Source organism: Papio anubis, chromosome 7, assembly GCF_008728515.1.
Source record: "Papio anubis isolate 15944 chromosome 7, Panubis1.0, whole genome shotgun sequence".
Classification (NCBI taxonomy): Eukaryota; Metazoa; Chordata; class Mammalia; order Primates; family Cercopithecidae; genus Papio; species Papio anubis.
In genome coordinates, this window is record NC_044982.1 from 154,149,591 (window position 1) to 154,167,287 (window position 17,697).

The 17,697-nt window shown below is 39.9% G+C and overlaps 1 protein-coding gene across 8 annotated transcripts in view; it reads left to right on the forward strand.

Annotated features, from left to right (window-relative positions):
- Window positions 1-17,697, forward strand: part of FMN1 (formin 1) — a 419,748-nt gene extending 402,051 nt beyond the window's left edge. For 7 of the 8 annotated variants that reach the window (XM_031668862.1, XM_009209842.4, XM_031668863.1 and 4 more), the window contains 2 exons: window positions 6,505-6,589; window positions 9,113-17,697. In XM_031668862.1, the coding sequence (XP_031524722.1) occupies window positions 6,505-6,589; window positions 9,113-9,157 (130 nt within the window). In that variant the 3' untranslated portion in view covers window positions 9,158-17,697. The remainder of the gene's footprint in view (window positions 1-6,504; window positions 6,590-9,112) is intronic. The other variant, XR_004185219.1, reaches the window with a different exon arrangement.

Sequence of the window (17,697 nt, forward strand, 5' to 3'; positions counted from 1 at the left end):
AATGATTTTGTAGTGGTTCTAATGTGAAAGCAAAGGTTACAGTCAACTTTTTTTTTTTTTTTTTTTTTAATTTTTTGAGACAGAGTCTCACTCTGTCACCCAGGCTGGAGTGCAGTGGCACAATCTCAGCTCACTGCAAGCTCCACCTCCCGGGTTCACGCCATTCTCCTGCCTCAGCCTCCCAAGTAGCTGGGACTACAGGCACCCACCACCACACCCGGCTAAGTTTTTGTATTTTTAGTAGAGATGGGGATTCACTGTATTAGCCAGTATGGTCTCATCTCCTGACCTCGTGATCCGCCCGCCTCGGCCTCCCAAAGTGCTGGGATTACAGGCGTGAGCCACCGTGTCTGACCAGGTTATAGTCAACTACAGAGGCAAGAGTAGGCAAGAACATCTGAGGACATGACTCACTTTCTCATCTCATACTTGTGTCTTTCCTCAGTAGTTGGCAGCACTTGGTATTTACCAGGGCTCCCAGTAACTCCTTAGGGAGCATATGCATGATAGAAGGAGGAAAAGATTAAGTTTTCAAAAATTTTACTGAGACATTTATGAATTGAGAATATGTGTGTTCTTTCTCTGACATGTTTGTATGTTTTTTTCCTATATTTCCAAGTTATTTTGTAAGGATTGCCATATAACCTTTTTTTTTTTTATTTTTATCAATACAGGAGGTACATAGATTTGTACAGGTTTGTTACACGGATATATTTCATAGTGGCAGGGTTTGGGCTTATAGTGTATCCATCACCTGAAGAGTGAACCTTGTACCCAAAAGGTTATTTGTTGACCCTTACTGTCTTCCCACTCTCCTCCCTTTCTAATAATCCCCAGTGTCTGTTATTTCCCTCTATATGTCCATGTGTAACCACTGTTTAGCTCCCACTTACAAGTGAGACCATGCAGTATTTGATTTTCTCTTTCTGAGTTATTTCACTTAGGATAATGGTCTGAAGCTCCATCTATGTTGCTGCCATGGACATGATTTCATTCTTTTTATGACTGCATAGTATTTCATGGTGTAGGTGATCCACATTTTCTTTGTCCAGTCACCTACCGATGGACATTAGAGCCGACATCTAGGCCAGAAACAAAAATAAGTCCACAAACAATGAGGAGGTTGAGCATGGATGCCGCTAGAAACTGTCTAACCAGCAAATTTTCTTTGATTAAATGCAAAAAGCCCTTACCTCGTAAGTGGGAGAGAGAAATTCCAGACTTGGGACAAAGTTACATGACCTCCCTGAGTCCTAGTCTCCTTGTGGGCAAAGTAATGTGGATACTTTTCAGTATCTTGGAATCTATACATAAGATGACATGTGTAAATATTTAGCACATTTGGGTGGCCTTGAGCATCTTTTCTTTTTCCTTATTTAAGACCCAGTCAGCTAATCAGTAACTGGAACTATACTTCTAAATGTTTTTATAGTTTTTTCCCAAGGATAAATGCAAAAAGCAATCATTTTATAACTCTTGAGTATTTACTAAACATTTAAACTGTTTAAGGCAGAAAAACAAAAGTTATCAATGCATGTCATTTGTCACATAGATGCTAAGAACTGATTTGTGCATGGTACAGTGCTGGGTAAAGGAACAAGGAGAGGTCCCAAATATGGATAAGTCCTGCTCCTTGTCCTCAAGTCATTCCAGTGGTTTAAGAAAAATAAGACACCGGCCGGGCGCGGTGGCTCAAGCCTGTAATCCCAGCCTTTGGGAGGCCGAGACGGGCGGATCACGAGGTCAGGAGATCGAGACCATCCTGGCTAACACGGTGAAACCCCGTCTCTACTAAAAAATACAAAAAACTAGCTGGGCGAGGTGGCGGGCGCCTGTAGTCCCAGCTACTCGGGAGGCTGAGGCAGGAGAATGGCGTAAACCCAGGAGGCGGAGCTTGCAGTGAGCTGAGATCCGGCCACTGCACTCCAGCCTGGGCGGCAGAGCGAGACTCTGTCTCAAAAAAAAAAAAAAAAAAAAGAAAGAAAAATAAGACACCTACTCAGTTCTAAGATGAAATGCCTTAAGTACCTTAAGAGAGGCACAAAGTGCTTTGTCACTTAAGAAAAGAGCAATTACTTCTGGCTAAGAGAGATGAAGGAAGCTTTCGTGACTTTGACACTTAAGCTGTAAACAGAAGCCTGCGAAGAATTTGAATGCATGGAAATGACTCAGACGGTCATTGAGGGAACAGTAAAAGCAAGATGCAAAGGTGAGAAAAAGCCATGTGCAAAGAATGTAAGGCGTTTGGGTGGGTCATGGAACACATGGAGTGAGGTGAAGGAAAAGAGGCTTGATCAGTAACCACATATAGTACTTTCTTTAATTTTTATAGCAACACTGTTATTAGGTGTGGTATTATTCACACTTTTAAGAGATGAGGAAATTGAGGTTCAGGGGATTACGTGACTTCTCCAAAGATACTCAGCTAATTAAACCAGCCTACTATGAATACAATAGATCTGGGTCTGAAGAGGTAAGATAGACAAGTAAACTAGGTTTATAACGGGGAGATTGGATTGCCAATCCAAAATCATAAGATTTTGGATCCTATGATATAGTCCAGGAATTGGCAAACTGCAGCCTCTGAGCCAGATCTGGCCCACTACCAGTATTTGTCAATAAAATCTGTTAGAACAGGGCATTGCCTGGTTATTGATGTATTTGTCTGATGGCTACTTTCACACTGCAACAGCAGAATTAATTTATTGTCCAGTGCACAAGTAAGAATGTTGAATTCATTGTCACTAACCTGTGCCTGTGGGTGGGGAGATGCGATTACTAAAAGTGTGTTTTAAGCAAATTGTATAACATTAGCTAGATAAAGAGCTAAGCTACTCAGCCACTTACAGATGCCAACAAGTATGTGATTAATATTAAGCAAGGTATTTTTTATTTGAAGCATGGAAGAAAAAGCATATTTTTTAAATGTCTCAGTTGATCTTTAAGTATTTACTATTTTGAAGATTTTTTTGAAGAAATTTTAAAAATAAAAATACAAAAGATAACATATCACACCCATGTTCCCACTACCTAGAATTATAACTGTTAACATTCATCATATATTCTTTAAGATTTTAAATTTAAAAGTGAAGTCTTACAGAAAAAATGAAATTCTACTTGGCATGTTATTGTCGGTGTCATTCTCTTCCCAGATCTTTCTAGCAATAACCTCTGTCATGAAATTATTGAGTATCTTTCTAGTCTATTTGAATACTTTTATATGTGTGTATCCGTATATAAATACAGATAGATGTTTGTATGTATGGGTTCAATTTAAAATTATACGCACAATGTAGCATACTGCCTGCAAAGCAGCAATAGCAGCTTACATTTATTCCGCTATTACCACCTGCCGGGAGCTGCGCTGCTGTTACAGGACCCCACCACTTTGGCTCAGGGGTTTCCTCACTGTGGTTGCCAGAAAGATGTTACAGGAAAGCAGTCTCGATTCAGACCCCGAAGAGAGGGTTCTTGGATCTCACACAAGAAAGAATACAGGGCGAGTCCATAGAGTACAGGGAAGGCAAGTTTATCAGGAAAGCAAAGGAATAAAAGAATGGCTACTCCATAGGCAGAGCACCCTGTGAGCTGTTGGCTGCCCACTTTTATGGTTATTTTTTGATGATATGCTAAATAAGAGATAGATTATTCATGCCTCCCCTTTTTAAGATCATGTAGGGTAACTTCCTGACTGTTGCCATGACATTTGTAAAGTGTCTTAGCACTAATGGGAGTGTAGCAGTAAGGATGACCAGAGGTCACTACGTGGCCATCTTGGTTTTGGCCAGTTTGGGCCAACTTCTTTACTGCAACCTATTTTATCAGCAAGGTCTTCATGACCTGTGTCTTGTGCTGACCTCCTGTCTCTTCCTGTGACTTAGAATGCCTTAGCCATCTGGGAATGTAGCCCACTAGGTTTCAGCCTCATTTTACCCAGCTTCTGTTCAAGATGGAGTTGGTCTGGTTCACATGCTTCTGACACTGTCTCAGTCCTCTCATTGATCCTATGTAGCATGCGCTATTGCTGTCAAGTATTTTTTAGGAAATAAGGCACACAGAGAGTTCTCTTCTGCAGAGTCACACAGTTAATAAGTGATAGGGCTGAGAATTAATTCTGCGGTCAGACTTTGGAGCCTGAGCTCTTGACCATCATCATAGATGGCCTGTTCACTGTGTCACTGCAGGATTCTTCACTCTCTCAATATCATGTCTCTGATACCTGTGCTGGTTAAATTCATAGATCTAGTTCATTCCTTCTCACTGTTTTACCCTATTCTGTTGAATGAATACCGTACATAAGCAGCATTGCACATTGCATGGTGGTTAAGACCTATGAAATGGGAATAGTCAAAGTTCCTGTCTCACAGAGTTGTTGTGAAAATTAAGTTTAATTCAAATACGGTAGATAGAACAGCACCTGGTACAGATTAAGTACCCAGTAAATGTTGTTATTTGCTATTGTCATATATCTATTACCCATTGAACCTATTCATTAGGATGTCTGCAGTTTTTCATGACTGCGTATATTGCCAGAGTGAAAGCTCTGTGTCTGTTTGTTATTCTTTTTGGTATCTCCCTACAAGAAAACTTGATGGCTTGTAGAGTGTACATGCTTCCAGTTTTACTTGATATTGCCAAACCCCGCCACACCAATTTCTTCTCCCTAGTGCACTGTGTGGCACCTCCCATTCCCCTGCATCCTCACAAACAGTTAATATTGTCTAATTATTTACGTTGGCCAACCTGATGGGTAAGAAATACTATCATGCTGAATTAATGAATTTTTAATAAATTTTCTTGAGATAGAATTTACATATTGCAAAATTCACCCTTTTAAAGTGTACAATTCGGTACACATTAGTATCACTTCACTACACAGTGGTTTTTAGTATGTTCACAAGGGTGTGCAACCATTACCTCTATCTGATTTTAGCGGAAATCGTTGACTGGTTAGCAATAACTCCCCATTTTCCCCTGCATGGGTAAACCCATGGTTTTGCTAATCTACTTTCTGTATGGATTTGCCTATTCTGAACACTTCACATAAATGGAGTCATGTGTTTTTGTGATTGGCTTCTTTCACTTAGCACAACATTTTTGAGGTACATCCATGTCGTAGCATGTATCAGCAAATTCATTCCTTTTTATGGCTCAATAATATTCCATTGTATGGATATACCGCATTTCATTTATCCATCAGGTGATGGAAATTTGGTTGCTTCTACTCTTGACTATCACAAATAATGGTTCTATAAACATTCATATGCAAATTTTTATATAGACATCTTTTCAATTTTCTTAGTCATACATATATTTATGTACCTAGCAGTGGAATTGCTGAGTCATATGATAATTCTGTGCCTAACATTTTGGAAAATGGCCAAACTGTTTTCCAAAGCAACGGTGTAATTCTACAGTCACATCAGTGTATGAGGGTTCCAATGTCTTCACATCTTCATCTCTAGTATTTGTTACTGTCTTTCTTTCTGATTCTAGCCATCCTAGTGGATGTGAAGTGGTATCCCATTGTGGTTTTGATTTGTGTTTCCTGATTACCAGTGATGTTGAGCATCTTTTTTACATGCTTATTGACCATGTGTATGTCAGCTTTGGAGAAATGTCTATTCAAATCCCTTGTCCATTTTTAGAGGAGGGGGTATAATTTGTCTTCTTATTTGAATTGTAGGAGTTCTTTATGTGTTCTGGACACAAGTCTCTATCAGGTATATGATTTAAAAATATTTTTCCCATTCTGGAGGCGGAGGTTGCAGTGAGCCAAGATCACGCCACTGCATTGCAACCTGGGCGACAGAGCAAGACTCTATCTCAAAAAAAATATATATATATATATAAAAAAGTATATATTTATATATATTATAAATATATTATTATATATTATATATAAATAAGTATATGTTATATATTATATATATTAATAAGTTTATGTATTATGTATTATATATAATGTATAAATATATTTTTCGAATGGGAAAAAGATAACCTACAGAATGAAAAGGATATATATTTATATATTTTTTCCCATTCTGTAGGTTATCTTTTTTCCCATTCTGTAGGTTATCACATCTTAATTGATGTGAAATAGTGAATTTTAATATTTGTGGTTTCACATTTCGTCAGAACTTCATTCTTCAAAATCATCTCATTATCTGCTAAGTGGATCACAAGCCAGATAACACTGAAGTAAATCGTGCTCTGTGCAATGGTGTTCCACCTGTCAGAAACTACCACATTGTTCACAGAAACAGTCTTCAGCTGGTGGAGAAAATTCAGTTTTGATAAAGCAGAGAAACCTTCACACCTAATTAGGGTTTGAATTTAATAACAAAAAGCATTGAAAAAACATTTCATTATTTTCAAATTGCTGATGGATTAATTCAAAAGCATTTGGGTTTATGTTTAACCTGCCTTAACTCTTTCTTCTTTCCTTTTCCCTCTTCCTTTCTTTTCCCTGTCTCCCCTGTCTTTTCCCTATTTCTATTTCAGATTGAAAATGGCTCAGGAATCAGTCAGCAAGTTGACTTCAGAGAAGAAAGTGGAGACAAAGAAAATCAATCCCACTGCTAGCCTGGTGAGATATATTTTTCAACACAACCTAACGATTGTCATGAAAATTGAGTTGCGCCCAGGAAGGGCTAAAACTCAGAGAAGAAACGTAGCATCCAGAGTCTCAGTTCCCATCCCAGAGTAGCATATGGTTAAAAAAAAAAAAAAAAAGGTATGTGTGGGTGGAGGTACAAAACATAGCTTTATATGTTTTTCCTGTAAACTCAACATAGGTCATTTCTGATAAACCAAATTTAGTCAGTTGCCATTTCACATCCTTCCACACCCTACGCACAGTACAATTACCCTTATCTCAAAGTATCTTTCTCTCAAAATGTTTAAATATACTCATTCTCTTCATTTGCTTTTCCCCATCAAAGAAAGAGGCAGGGATTCTCCTATTGATAGTTGGGAAATTTGAAGTGCGGAAAGATACAGGCTCCCCAGAGTCACTTGGCAAGTGGATAACAAAAACCAGGACCAGATTCTGGGTCTCCTGACATCTCTCCCTGTGCTGGAAAGCAGCAGTCTCCCCAGACTTCCTAGATTTGAGACTGCATTGTCCTCCAAAGTCCAGTTTTCAATAGAGATCACAGTGAATCTCCACCTAGGTGTTACAGACAATAGTCAGAGGAGCTGTGGGGTGAGACCAAAGGACATTTGAGGCCAGGCAGGCACAGGCACAGCTCTGCCAAATAGTTAAAACCTTAGTCAAGTTACTTTGTTTCTTTCTCTTCCATGAAAAGAGCATATTACTTTTCCTTTGGGGTTATTTTGAGAAAACTGAGAAAAGACGTGTAAAATGCCTAACACATAATAAGAGCTCAATAAATATTAGTTGTTTTTCTTGTTGCTGTGGTGCAGCTGCTTTTGGATTCCAGTGACCTACAATGAGATAGCGATGAAGTGGGAATGGCGATGAGTGGGGAATGGCGATGAGTGGGGAATGGCGATGAGTGGGGAATGGCGATGAGTGGGAAGTGGAAGTATCACCCTTCTGTCTCGGATTTTTCAAACCCTACTCTCTCTGGACCCTGATGTCCCACAACTACTTACTTTATCCTTTTAGATTATTAGTACTTTTTTGCTGGATGCTTCAAATCCTTTGAAAATCTAAGTGGGATCTAAGTTATAAAGTGAGATTATTTCTGTTGATTGACCATGATGTTTCACCCCATGAGCAGCTAAATGAACGTTGCATGAGGCTGATGAATGAGAAATGGAGAAGTCCGGGCTGCACAGCCTGGCTGGTAAAGCGATGGTCGAGCACATGGTCCCTACCTAACCGGACATGTCCTCTGTGCCCATTTAATGGGATATTTAGGACATTCATTTGTATGATTTTCAGTGGCAGTCGGCTGAACCCTGATTTTTATCTTCCTCCTCCATGAGCCTCTCCCTCTTCCTCCAGACCTTTTATTTGGGCTTCTATCCAGACTTTTACAGCCAAGCCTGTTCCCCCAAGGCAGAGAGAATGGGGTCAGCCATGTAGACAAAAACGGTGGGTTTCTGACCTCCCCTGTGAACAAGCTCCCAGTTGTGATCCTGGGCTTGTGGCGGTTGCTTATTTTATTGTCTGTACGGGTGGGTGGAAATTAGAGAAGAGCTTGTAAGCTGATTCCTGATTAAATTTCCCAAGTTAGGGATGGAGTCCAAATTTAGGATGGGTGTCGACAAATCATCAACTTAAGTTTATATCTAGGCCAATTTAGTAATTCACTGCAGCATCATACCTCATAGCTCATCAGCAGCCAAGGATCCATTCTCAAAGGCTTCTCTCTCTGCATCTGCTCATTCTCCCTTTTCCACTTTAGCCTTCTATTTGCCCTTCTCTAAGAGCAGATACACCATCCTTACCATACTCATGTGTTTACTTCCCTAATGTCACAGATACCATGAGGGTCCGTGTTTCTGTGTAGTGTGCTCCTGTTTATTTTTACATCTTCCCAGCAGATGTCCATGTTCTTCCCTTTAGAAGGCAGTCCCTGAGGAGGAAGCTCAGCGAATGAAGAGCATAACATCCATGGCAAATCGGGAACTTCTGCCATTCTGCAGAGACTAAATCTGGTCATCCCCCATTTTGCATGGCTTTTCTTGAGTTCTGCCAAGTTGATCATTGGCAGATACATTGAACTTGGAAACAGTAATTTTTTTCATACCTTCTTGAGCATTCTCTTAATTCCATCAGTGGGCCAAAGGTGGGGACGGAAGGGGTCCTTGAGTAACACTACAAAGTTAGGGTCTTTGTCACAAAAGAAGAGAGCAGAAAAGACCACCCTGGCATGGTAAAGGCCCGTGTTTTAGATGGATATAGTTGGCAGATTGGCTGGTTATTGATTTCTTGTTTGTTTGTTTTCTGGTGAGTAAGGGTGATAGGTAGGGAGGGGCAGATAACTAAGAGCTTAGGGAAAGAGCAGTGGAGGTACTCTCATTTCTAGGCCGTTTGGCACAATTCCGGAAACTCAGCATTCTAGACCAGAATTTGAGAAATGTATCAAAACTTGAGAAAGATGAAAGAAATGATATATTCATTTTTCTTCCTTAACAGAAAGAAAGACTGCGTCAGAAGGAAGCCAGTGTGACCACCAACTAAGAGGAAGACGCATGGAAATGATGGCGCTGGAGATGGAGGACTGACTTGCACGCATACTCTTTGTGACCACAGGGTTGCAGGACGTTCTTGAAAGATGTGTCACTAAATGTTTGTTTTGCTCATCTCTTTCTGAGGTCATCTGCAGAGAGTGCCCCATGCCTTCTTTAAGAAGTCTCACATTCAGCCACAGGAACAATGGAAAACTATTTAAGGGAACATTGCAGAAATATTTGATGACTGTTTCTTGTCGAAGCCCAAAGTCCACTCTGTTGTAAGACCAGAAGAAATACCACAATTTTCCCAAAATTTTTTTAAAAGCTGAGATTTCCAGCTTTATAACCAAAGCTTGATATAGGTCACATTGTCACAGAGGAGAGAAAGGATCATCGAGGACAGTTGCCTTGGGAGAGTTCAAAGTCTTTGTCGTTACACACTGCTGTTTTGATTATTGGTCTTAGTTTTGATCCTGTTGCAGCAAAATCCTGCAGCATCTTTCTCTCCAATGTTGCAACTCACCAAAACTATTTTTGAAGAGGTCCAAGAATACGTATTTTCCAGACTAGAAAAACGATTTTTTGTTGTTACGGTTTACGTAATGAAAAAGAGAAAAAACAGAGTCGTACCTGGGTAGAGAGAGGGAGACATACAGCCATAAACTTCATCCTGGAGAACAAGTTACCATGCAAGGAGTCGACATCAGTTATTAAGTGAGGCCCATTCTTGTTTTTACATCAGTCCTTAGTGGTTTTCTGGGCCAGCAGAGATTCTGCATCCCAGCTCCCTGGAGAAGCTATAACACCTGAGCAAGCGTAGCCTTGGGGTCAGAGAACCTGCTTAGACAAGAGACCCAGCGGCAGAGCACCTTTCACATTTTGGACCGTTCATGAATGGGCGATGTGTTGACATGCAGCTGAGTTCTACGTCATGTCCTGTGACTTTACAGCTGCACCCCCCGCCCGACCGTCCCCAGGAGGCAGTTTCCAGACAGGAGAGCAAATGCAACTCACAGCCCCCGCTCATGACCTTGGCTGATAGGCATGTGAAGTAGGGTGAAGCAGGACTCTTTAATGTCAAAAAAAAAAAAAAGTGCAGAAAAAAGATTCCTTACATCAAAATGAAAAGAAGGTAATTACATTAATAGAAATCTTCAGATGGAATGTTATTCATAGGCAGCTTTTTCTCACCCTGGCTCTTGAGTCACGTAAGGAAACCACCTTGGACCTCTCTGACACTTTTGTTCCTAATCCACCTCTGAATTTATCTTGTGAGGGGTGAAGAAAGAGGTGAGGGGTGAAGAAAGAGGACTGGAGATGAATTGAGAATATGTTCAAAGACTCATTTTAGGCCTTGAAGAAAGAGAGGCTGAGCTTTCTCCTCCAGTTGGTGGAGGACAGTCCAGAGATGGGCAGGAATCTTAAATTTCTTCCCAATCCAGCCATCACATGTGGCCTGCCCCTTGCCCCAGCATCTTTCCAGAACCCTTGGACTTGCCAGGTGCCTGAGCATCTTCCCAGGATATGCCTGCCAGCCAGCAGCCCCTCAGGAATGCTTCTATAACAGATCCAGTAATGAAAACAGCACCATATCCTAATCTAACGTCAGCTTCGGGAATGAAGACTGTGGTCAGGATCAAATCAAGTCACAGAAGCCATATTCATGCAGGTGCTAACCACCTCTTCTACTGGTGCAACTGAAAGGAATATGGTAACACGTTGGATTTTTAAAATTCACAATGAAGGAATGAGACAAGCAAAATAGAAAAGCCGAGAAGGAACATGCATGACTAAAAAGGCTTGAAGTTGCTTGTGAGCAAGAAGCTTTTTATGCTGCTTTCTTAGTTTCTCTTCGTTTTCACTTAACTCTGAAGACAACCAAAAGAACTGATCAATTAAAAACGAATTCCACTTACAGCCATCCTGTGCTCCTTCTAGTGTTACCATGCACAGGAAAAGTGCCAGTTTTACCCATGCCATAGAAATCAGCTCTGAGTTCTGTGGGGCCAGCAGATGTCTAAATCCTTGTAGGCTTGATGGTGAGAGCAACAGGAGGTTTTCAGTGGAGTCACTGCTGTCCACTTTGGTCTCTAAATAGGATGCTCATGAGAAATCAGTGAAGGTAAGCAGGGCTGCCACTGTGGCCACGTCACCCTGCCAGGAACCAGTGCTGAAGAACAACGAGTGAGAATGCTTAATGTGAGAGTTAGACAAATGCAGCCCACTTTGGATTTCATCCTAGTGAACAGACTAAAACTGCAATAAAATACCTATTTCTACAAAGTAAGGTTTGCCTGCCTTGGTTGGGGAAACCTAGTGGTTTTGTCACGCTAGTCAATGTATTATGTTGGTGTTTTAAGACACCATGGCAGAACCTTCATTATTCTCACCTGTTGTGAACCCTGCGTCATATATCTGGGATGCCCCCTCCCAAGTCCACCAATGTACCACATTGCTAACACGGCCTTCATTTTTAACTCAAATTGATGCTCAGTAAAGGTCAATGACAGTTTGTTCAAGGAAGTTCATCTAGAATAATCTGGAGGCCTTGAAAATGATCTCTCTAAAATGCTGTCGAGCTTGGATTTAGGGCGGCAGGAGAGTCTGAACTTTCTGGAGAGGAGGTGATCGGGATGCCATTCGGCAGCTTGAGCACATCCAGCCAGCAGGCTTTAAGTGGCTGTTCTAGGCATAGCCCTCCCTGAACTAGAAAGGAGAGTAACCAGTGTTGCTAGCTGTGTCTAACCAGACACTCACACCTGACTTACTAGTAACTCTAAGAACCCTTAACTTACAAACAACTTTGTCTCCTCGTAGACAAAATTTATTAAATCTGAGGACACAGTTTGACAATAGTTCAGATTCTTGCATGAGCAATCGACAAGCATTAGAGCACACAATATCATAAGTTACATAAATTGCACAAAGTATATCATAAATCACACTATAGATATGTTAGGTAAAAAGCATCGGCCCATGAAGTATCAAAAACCAGGTTAGGAGGTGTGCTGTATGGCTTTCACTTCAAGAAGTGGCAGCTTATTGGGGAAAAAGAAGTAAGAAAAAGTGTGGCCAAGCAGAAGTGAATGTTTATGATGACAGTGGGGGGCCCAGAGGTCATAGGTGATGGCCCTACTGCCCAACAGTTGCCTTTTGAATCCTTTGTTGATGATGGTGTCTTTCTGCACACTCACTGCAACTTACTCAGGAATTATGGAGAAATATTATCTGAAATCTGAGAAGTGGAATAAGGAAACCCAGTGGTGCTATTACACCTTTAAATGTTCTAGCCAAAACAAATTGCCAGTATGGTTGAGGAATGGAATATCAGATGGCATATGCGGTCTCCCCTCCTCTCCCCTATCAAGGACAGTAGAAGCTGCAAACCTCTTCTCAGCCTCCTTCAGGCACCTCCTGTTTTCATAAGCACCATAAAGAATGGTGTTTCTTAAGTGAAAAGTTCAGATACTGCTGGTAAAGAAACTGGAAAAAACTGAAGGAAGGAATAAAACATGTTGGTAGTATTAACACTTCCAGTAAGATAAGTCATTGGTATGGTTTTTCTAAGGGACACAGTGAGATGTAGCAGAAGAAATACGTGTATTTTGGGTGAAGGTTTGCCTATTGGCCTGGGATTGCACATTCTCTTTACATTATGCTGTCTGCAACAGAGAAATTTTCATTTGAATGATATTCTTCCTTTCTTGAAAGTTGTATGTCCTCATTTCTATTTCTGCTTCTCCCTTGGCCAGTATCATTGATGCAGATCATTGCATGCAACAGCACAGCAAACTGCACCAAGTCAGTGTGTGAAGGGGACTTTGCAATGCACGCTTGCAGGCTCTTTTTCCGGGAACCAGGCTTTAACATTGACGGGGGAACCTCTTCGCTCCCTGACATACAAAATTGGTCGATTTTATAGTACTCACCTCCACCCATAAAAACAACAAAGATAAAATCAATTTGAAGCTTGATATGATGAGAAGGAAGAAGTCCAAAAATATATAGCTTCCCCCCATATCTAATCCAAGTATTAAATATCTGATTTTATAAAGTAGTTTAAATTGTCTTTTTAAATTGCTAACAAGAAGCATCAGTTATATTTGAGCTTCATTTTTCTTTTATCCTGTCTGTTCTAATAAAAGTGGCCAAAAGGTGGCAAGGAAAGAAAAAGCTTCCACTTTTCAAAAATTTTTTTGTATTAGTTATTTTATCTTTAGGTACTCTGCAACTGAAGAGAGTGGAGAGAATAAAGAAATGAACTTTCATTCATGTCTGCTACTTTGTCTTCATAAAGAAATCTGCAACACAGATGAAACCAGTCTGTGTGGCCAAGCTGATAGGATTTGAAAAGAGTGGATAATTTTTAGCCTTTCCAGAATGCAAATAATTTGTTGCATATATTTCCATTTTCCAGCTATAGAGAGAAACAATCTAGCTGCCTGGAAACTGTTATTAGTACAGAAGTGGCTTAAAGAAAACACCTTCGAATAGTCAACTCAGCAGGTCTGTCTTCTTTAGACTTACATAATGATACTCATATCTCCATTAGCGATTGCATCCAGGCATAACCAGGCTCAGTTACACAGCTTGTATGTGACCGGGAAGCCCATTTTGTGTCATTTCTGCACACCTGTCCTCTGTTGACACCTTATTAGAGACACTGCATTTTGGTTTCACAATTCTTCATCTCCCTTCCCAAGGAATGGGCACTCTACCAAACTCTTCAGATCAGTGCTTTGTTGGGAAGTGATGAGTTTTAACATGTCCAATTTGAAGCCTTGTCCAATTCTGTATCCTTATTTGTTCCAAGACTCTTAACCAATACTGTGATATAAAGTTCGCATTTGGGAAACTTGTGTAGTTAACAACTTACTTGGAAATAAGAAGATACTAAAATGGCGGCTAGCTAACTCTGTCTCTTAAGCTACTGTGCAATTTCTACCAATGGAGAGATGAGGGAAGCAAATTAAGCTTCATTCAGTAGGTCTGCTGTCTGGTGGAACTTACGGAACTCATTTCCTCCTCTATCCCCAGCCCTTCTCCTCACTACTCTGGTGATAACCAGGGGCATAGACCTTTTCTCTCTTACCCTTCTCTTCTCTGATAGGTTGGTTTCCTTCAGTCAACAGCTCACGTGAACTCCAGACTTTATTCTGTATTACATCTCTGAAGTTCTTGATCTGGGGAAGAGTGACTTTTACTCCATTTTTATATGAAGGTGGTAGATATAGCCATCAATTTATTTTTCTACATTCCCTCTAACCTTATGTAACTATCTATTTTTAAATCTTCTCTTAAATATACTGAGAATCTCTAGTCTGTCTCCTTTTCTAAAGGCTGATCCAACTACACTTGTGGGCCATTTTTCCAAGCTTTGCATGAAACTTGATAACATTGGACCAGCAAAATGCAAAAGAGACTATAGTTTCAGGCAGCAAATCACATCCGAAGAATTTGGTGTGAATTAACCTCTGCCACACTATAGCTATCACATAGGCTGAACATTTTCCTAAATTCTACCTGTGCAGACACTGAGGGGCTCTCTACCTTTGAAACTATGAGAATGTCTTAAATGAATATTTCTCTCCATCTACATAGTATGAGCTGCCAATGCATTATCTTATACTTAGTACATCAAGAAGGAAATCAGATGTTTTCAGGCACACATTAGCAATGGTTTGTTAACGTCCTTGGCAAGTAGTTTAAATTGTGTACTTTCCTTCATTGTTCTCTTCAGGGACTTTCTTCCACTTTCCTGTCATGAAACTGCTGTATTTTTGATGGTTCAACTGGGTTCACTTTCCAGATCTGTCTTCCTAAAATGAAAGATTAGTCCCGTAGACCACTGGCTATTCAGGGAATGACTCTACCTCCCCATGACAAGGATGATAAGTGTTCAGGGATGAACCTGGAAACTCCTAGCATGGAGTTTGAATTCCAGATTTCTTTATCGGAGATGTATAAAAAGGAGTTTATAGCATACAAAAATTATACTGCTCTTCCCAATAAGGGACTAAAAGGACATTTGAAATCTTTATACTTTAGATGTTTTTGTCAGTTACAAATATCTCCTCCTTTTTTCTCTCTTCATGCTAACTTGTCTGTAGATAAAATCTTATTTCTTCATACATCGGGCCACAAGGCATAAGGAAGGTAACTCAGCCCCACTGAGATTGTGTTCTGCATAATCTGAAAGACTTCCATTTCTTGAAAAATCCATGAGCGAGAGGGAAAGCGTAGTAACAATTCTCCTGTTTGCTCACAATGACACAAATAGGTTTTGGGGATCTACCTAAGGGATAGGTCTACAACAAAACTACTAATTTTATAATTCTGCAATTCTATAATTTCCCGAGGCATAAGTAATATGACCCTACTGTCAGCTAGATGGCTAATCTTCAAAGAGTGTATGTATTAATAAAAAGGATTTCCCTTTAAAGAACTAATCTAAAATACTTCTAAAAAGGCAGAAACTTTTAAAATTAGAAATTGGATAATTTTTAATCTTTAAGAATCTTTAGAGAAAACGTTGATTTATCATAGTCTTTTTCTTTCATTGAGTTTTCATTTAGACTAGCATGGCAAGCAGGGTGGCCTTGGACTTTGATTTAGGGGATTGCGCTTTGGCCTGGAAAATAAGCACTGGCCTGCATGCCTAGAACCTAAGTGACGGCAGTCAGCATCCTAGTGTGTATCAGACCTAGCAGAAATGTAAATTATTTCAAGTACTTTAGTTTTCTTAGTGATACCCTGGACCCTGGATGCAGCTTTCTAAAGTGTGTCTGATCCATGCAGTTATATGTCTTCATAGAGCTGGGGCCTTGTGAGGTTGCAAGCAATGGGAAGAGCAAGAAAAAAAGGATGCATGGAGGAGAAAAATTTGAATGAAGCTAATGCAATGTTTTGCTGATAGATTACGTTGTTAGGGAGCTGGTGATTTTTTGCCATGGTTGTATCCTGGACAGCTTTTTGTGGAAGTTCAAGACATCTGTATTAGGCAAATGTGAGTGCCCATGATCTTGTATTGATCAGTGCCAGACAATGTACTGGGAAAGCAGGTACCCCAGTGAAGCTGGTCTGTACTTGGTTTAACAGCTCCAACAATTTCAGATCCATGGGGCTGCTTGTCCATAGACCCTGTTTACTCCATGCCTGTTCAAAAGTCATTTTGACTTCTAGCTTTGTTTCACTTTCTCCTTTCAGTACTTCTGTTCCAGCTTCCTTTTCCTTCATATTCCATGGCTATTTTTTTTCTTTCTTTACAGTTTCTCCCAGACCCAGATTTTTTCACCTCTGCATCATAGACAACTGAATATCTCCCTTGGCCCCTCCTCCTTCCCCTCACACCCTGTGCTCCATCCATTCCTCAGCCGTTTGGTCAGGGAGCCCCGCTGTCACCAAGGAGCCCATGTGAGACACACTGCTGTGACTGCCTCTTGTTAATGTCAGCATCACCTCATCACTTAAGCAAAAAGGAAAATCCATAAAAGAGATGGAAAATACGTCTCTTTTTATTTTACTTTATTTTAAGAAGGTTGGGCAGGGTGGCGGGGGGGTGTTATTCTAGGCCTTCTCAAGTTTTCATAGATTTTACTTTAATTAAGGCCATTCTCTTGATAAATTTGTACATCAGAGCAGGTCACCAGCTATGATGCAGAAGGCCAAATTTTTGAATCTCAAGCAACTCTGCTGCTGGACAAATTGACTTAATTCTGTGCAGGCAAAAACACTTTGAGTCATAAGGCTTTTTATTACCACTCCATTCTTACTACTACTCATGATTCAAACATCTACCCCTATTCTGAATCAGGATGTTGACACTTTTTGGTTATTTTCAGATGAACAGTAACTGCTACACTCTTGAAAGCACTTAAAGTGTAAGCGTGTCCTAAATAGCCATTTAACCTGGTAAAACATTGGCTTTTCTGTTTAGTTAAGTATTAGAGCAATCTGTAGATATAATCTGAAAGGATTTTAGGCAGTCATGAAGACAACTGGGGAAAGGAGAAGGCCCTTTAAAAGACATGAAACCTGACGTGCTCTTGGATATTTGTAAGCATAATAAGCTCATTGGATTCAGGTATTTTCCCTTTGCGTTTTTAAAAATATGTATTTCTGATTTGTTTGCATATTTAATTTTGTCAAAGCTGAGAAATGCTCATGAGTTGAATTTATAAATATCATTTGCAACCAAATGAAGTATTTATTTTTAAAAAGAAAAGGTGAAGTAACCAATACTGATTTGTACATAATAAAAATATGTGTGCGTATTATATATATATATATTTTTTTTTCCTCCTTGACAGTACTTGGTCACCATATCAAGTGTATTTTTGTATATAATATATATTGATTAGAAAAATGTCAATTGTCTAGTCAAAAAATTCTCTGTGATAGATTATATTTATCCTAATCTGTTGATACCTCTGTTAATTTGTTTTAAGAGATAGAATTATATTTTTCGGAATTTACAGAGAATTGCATTCATGACTTTCAATTGTAAATATGCTAAGGGTATTTTAATAAATCTTGGTTTCATGTCCA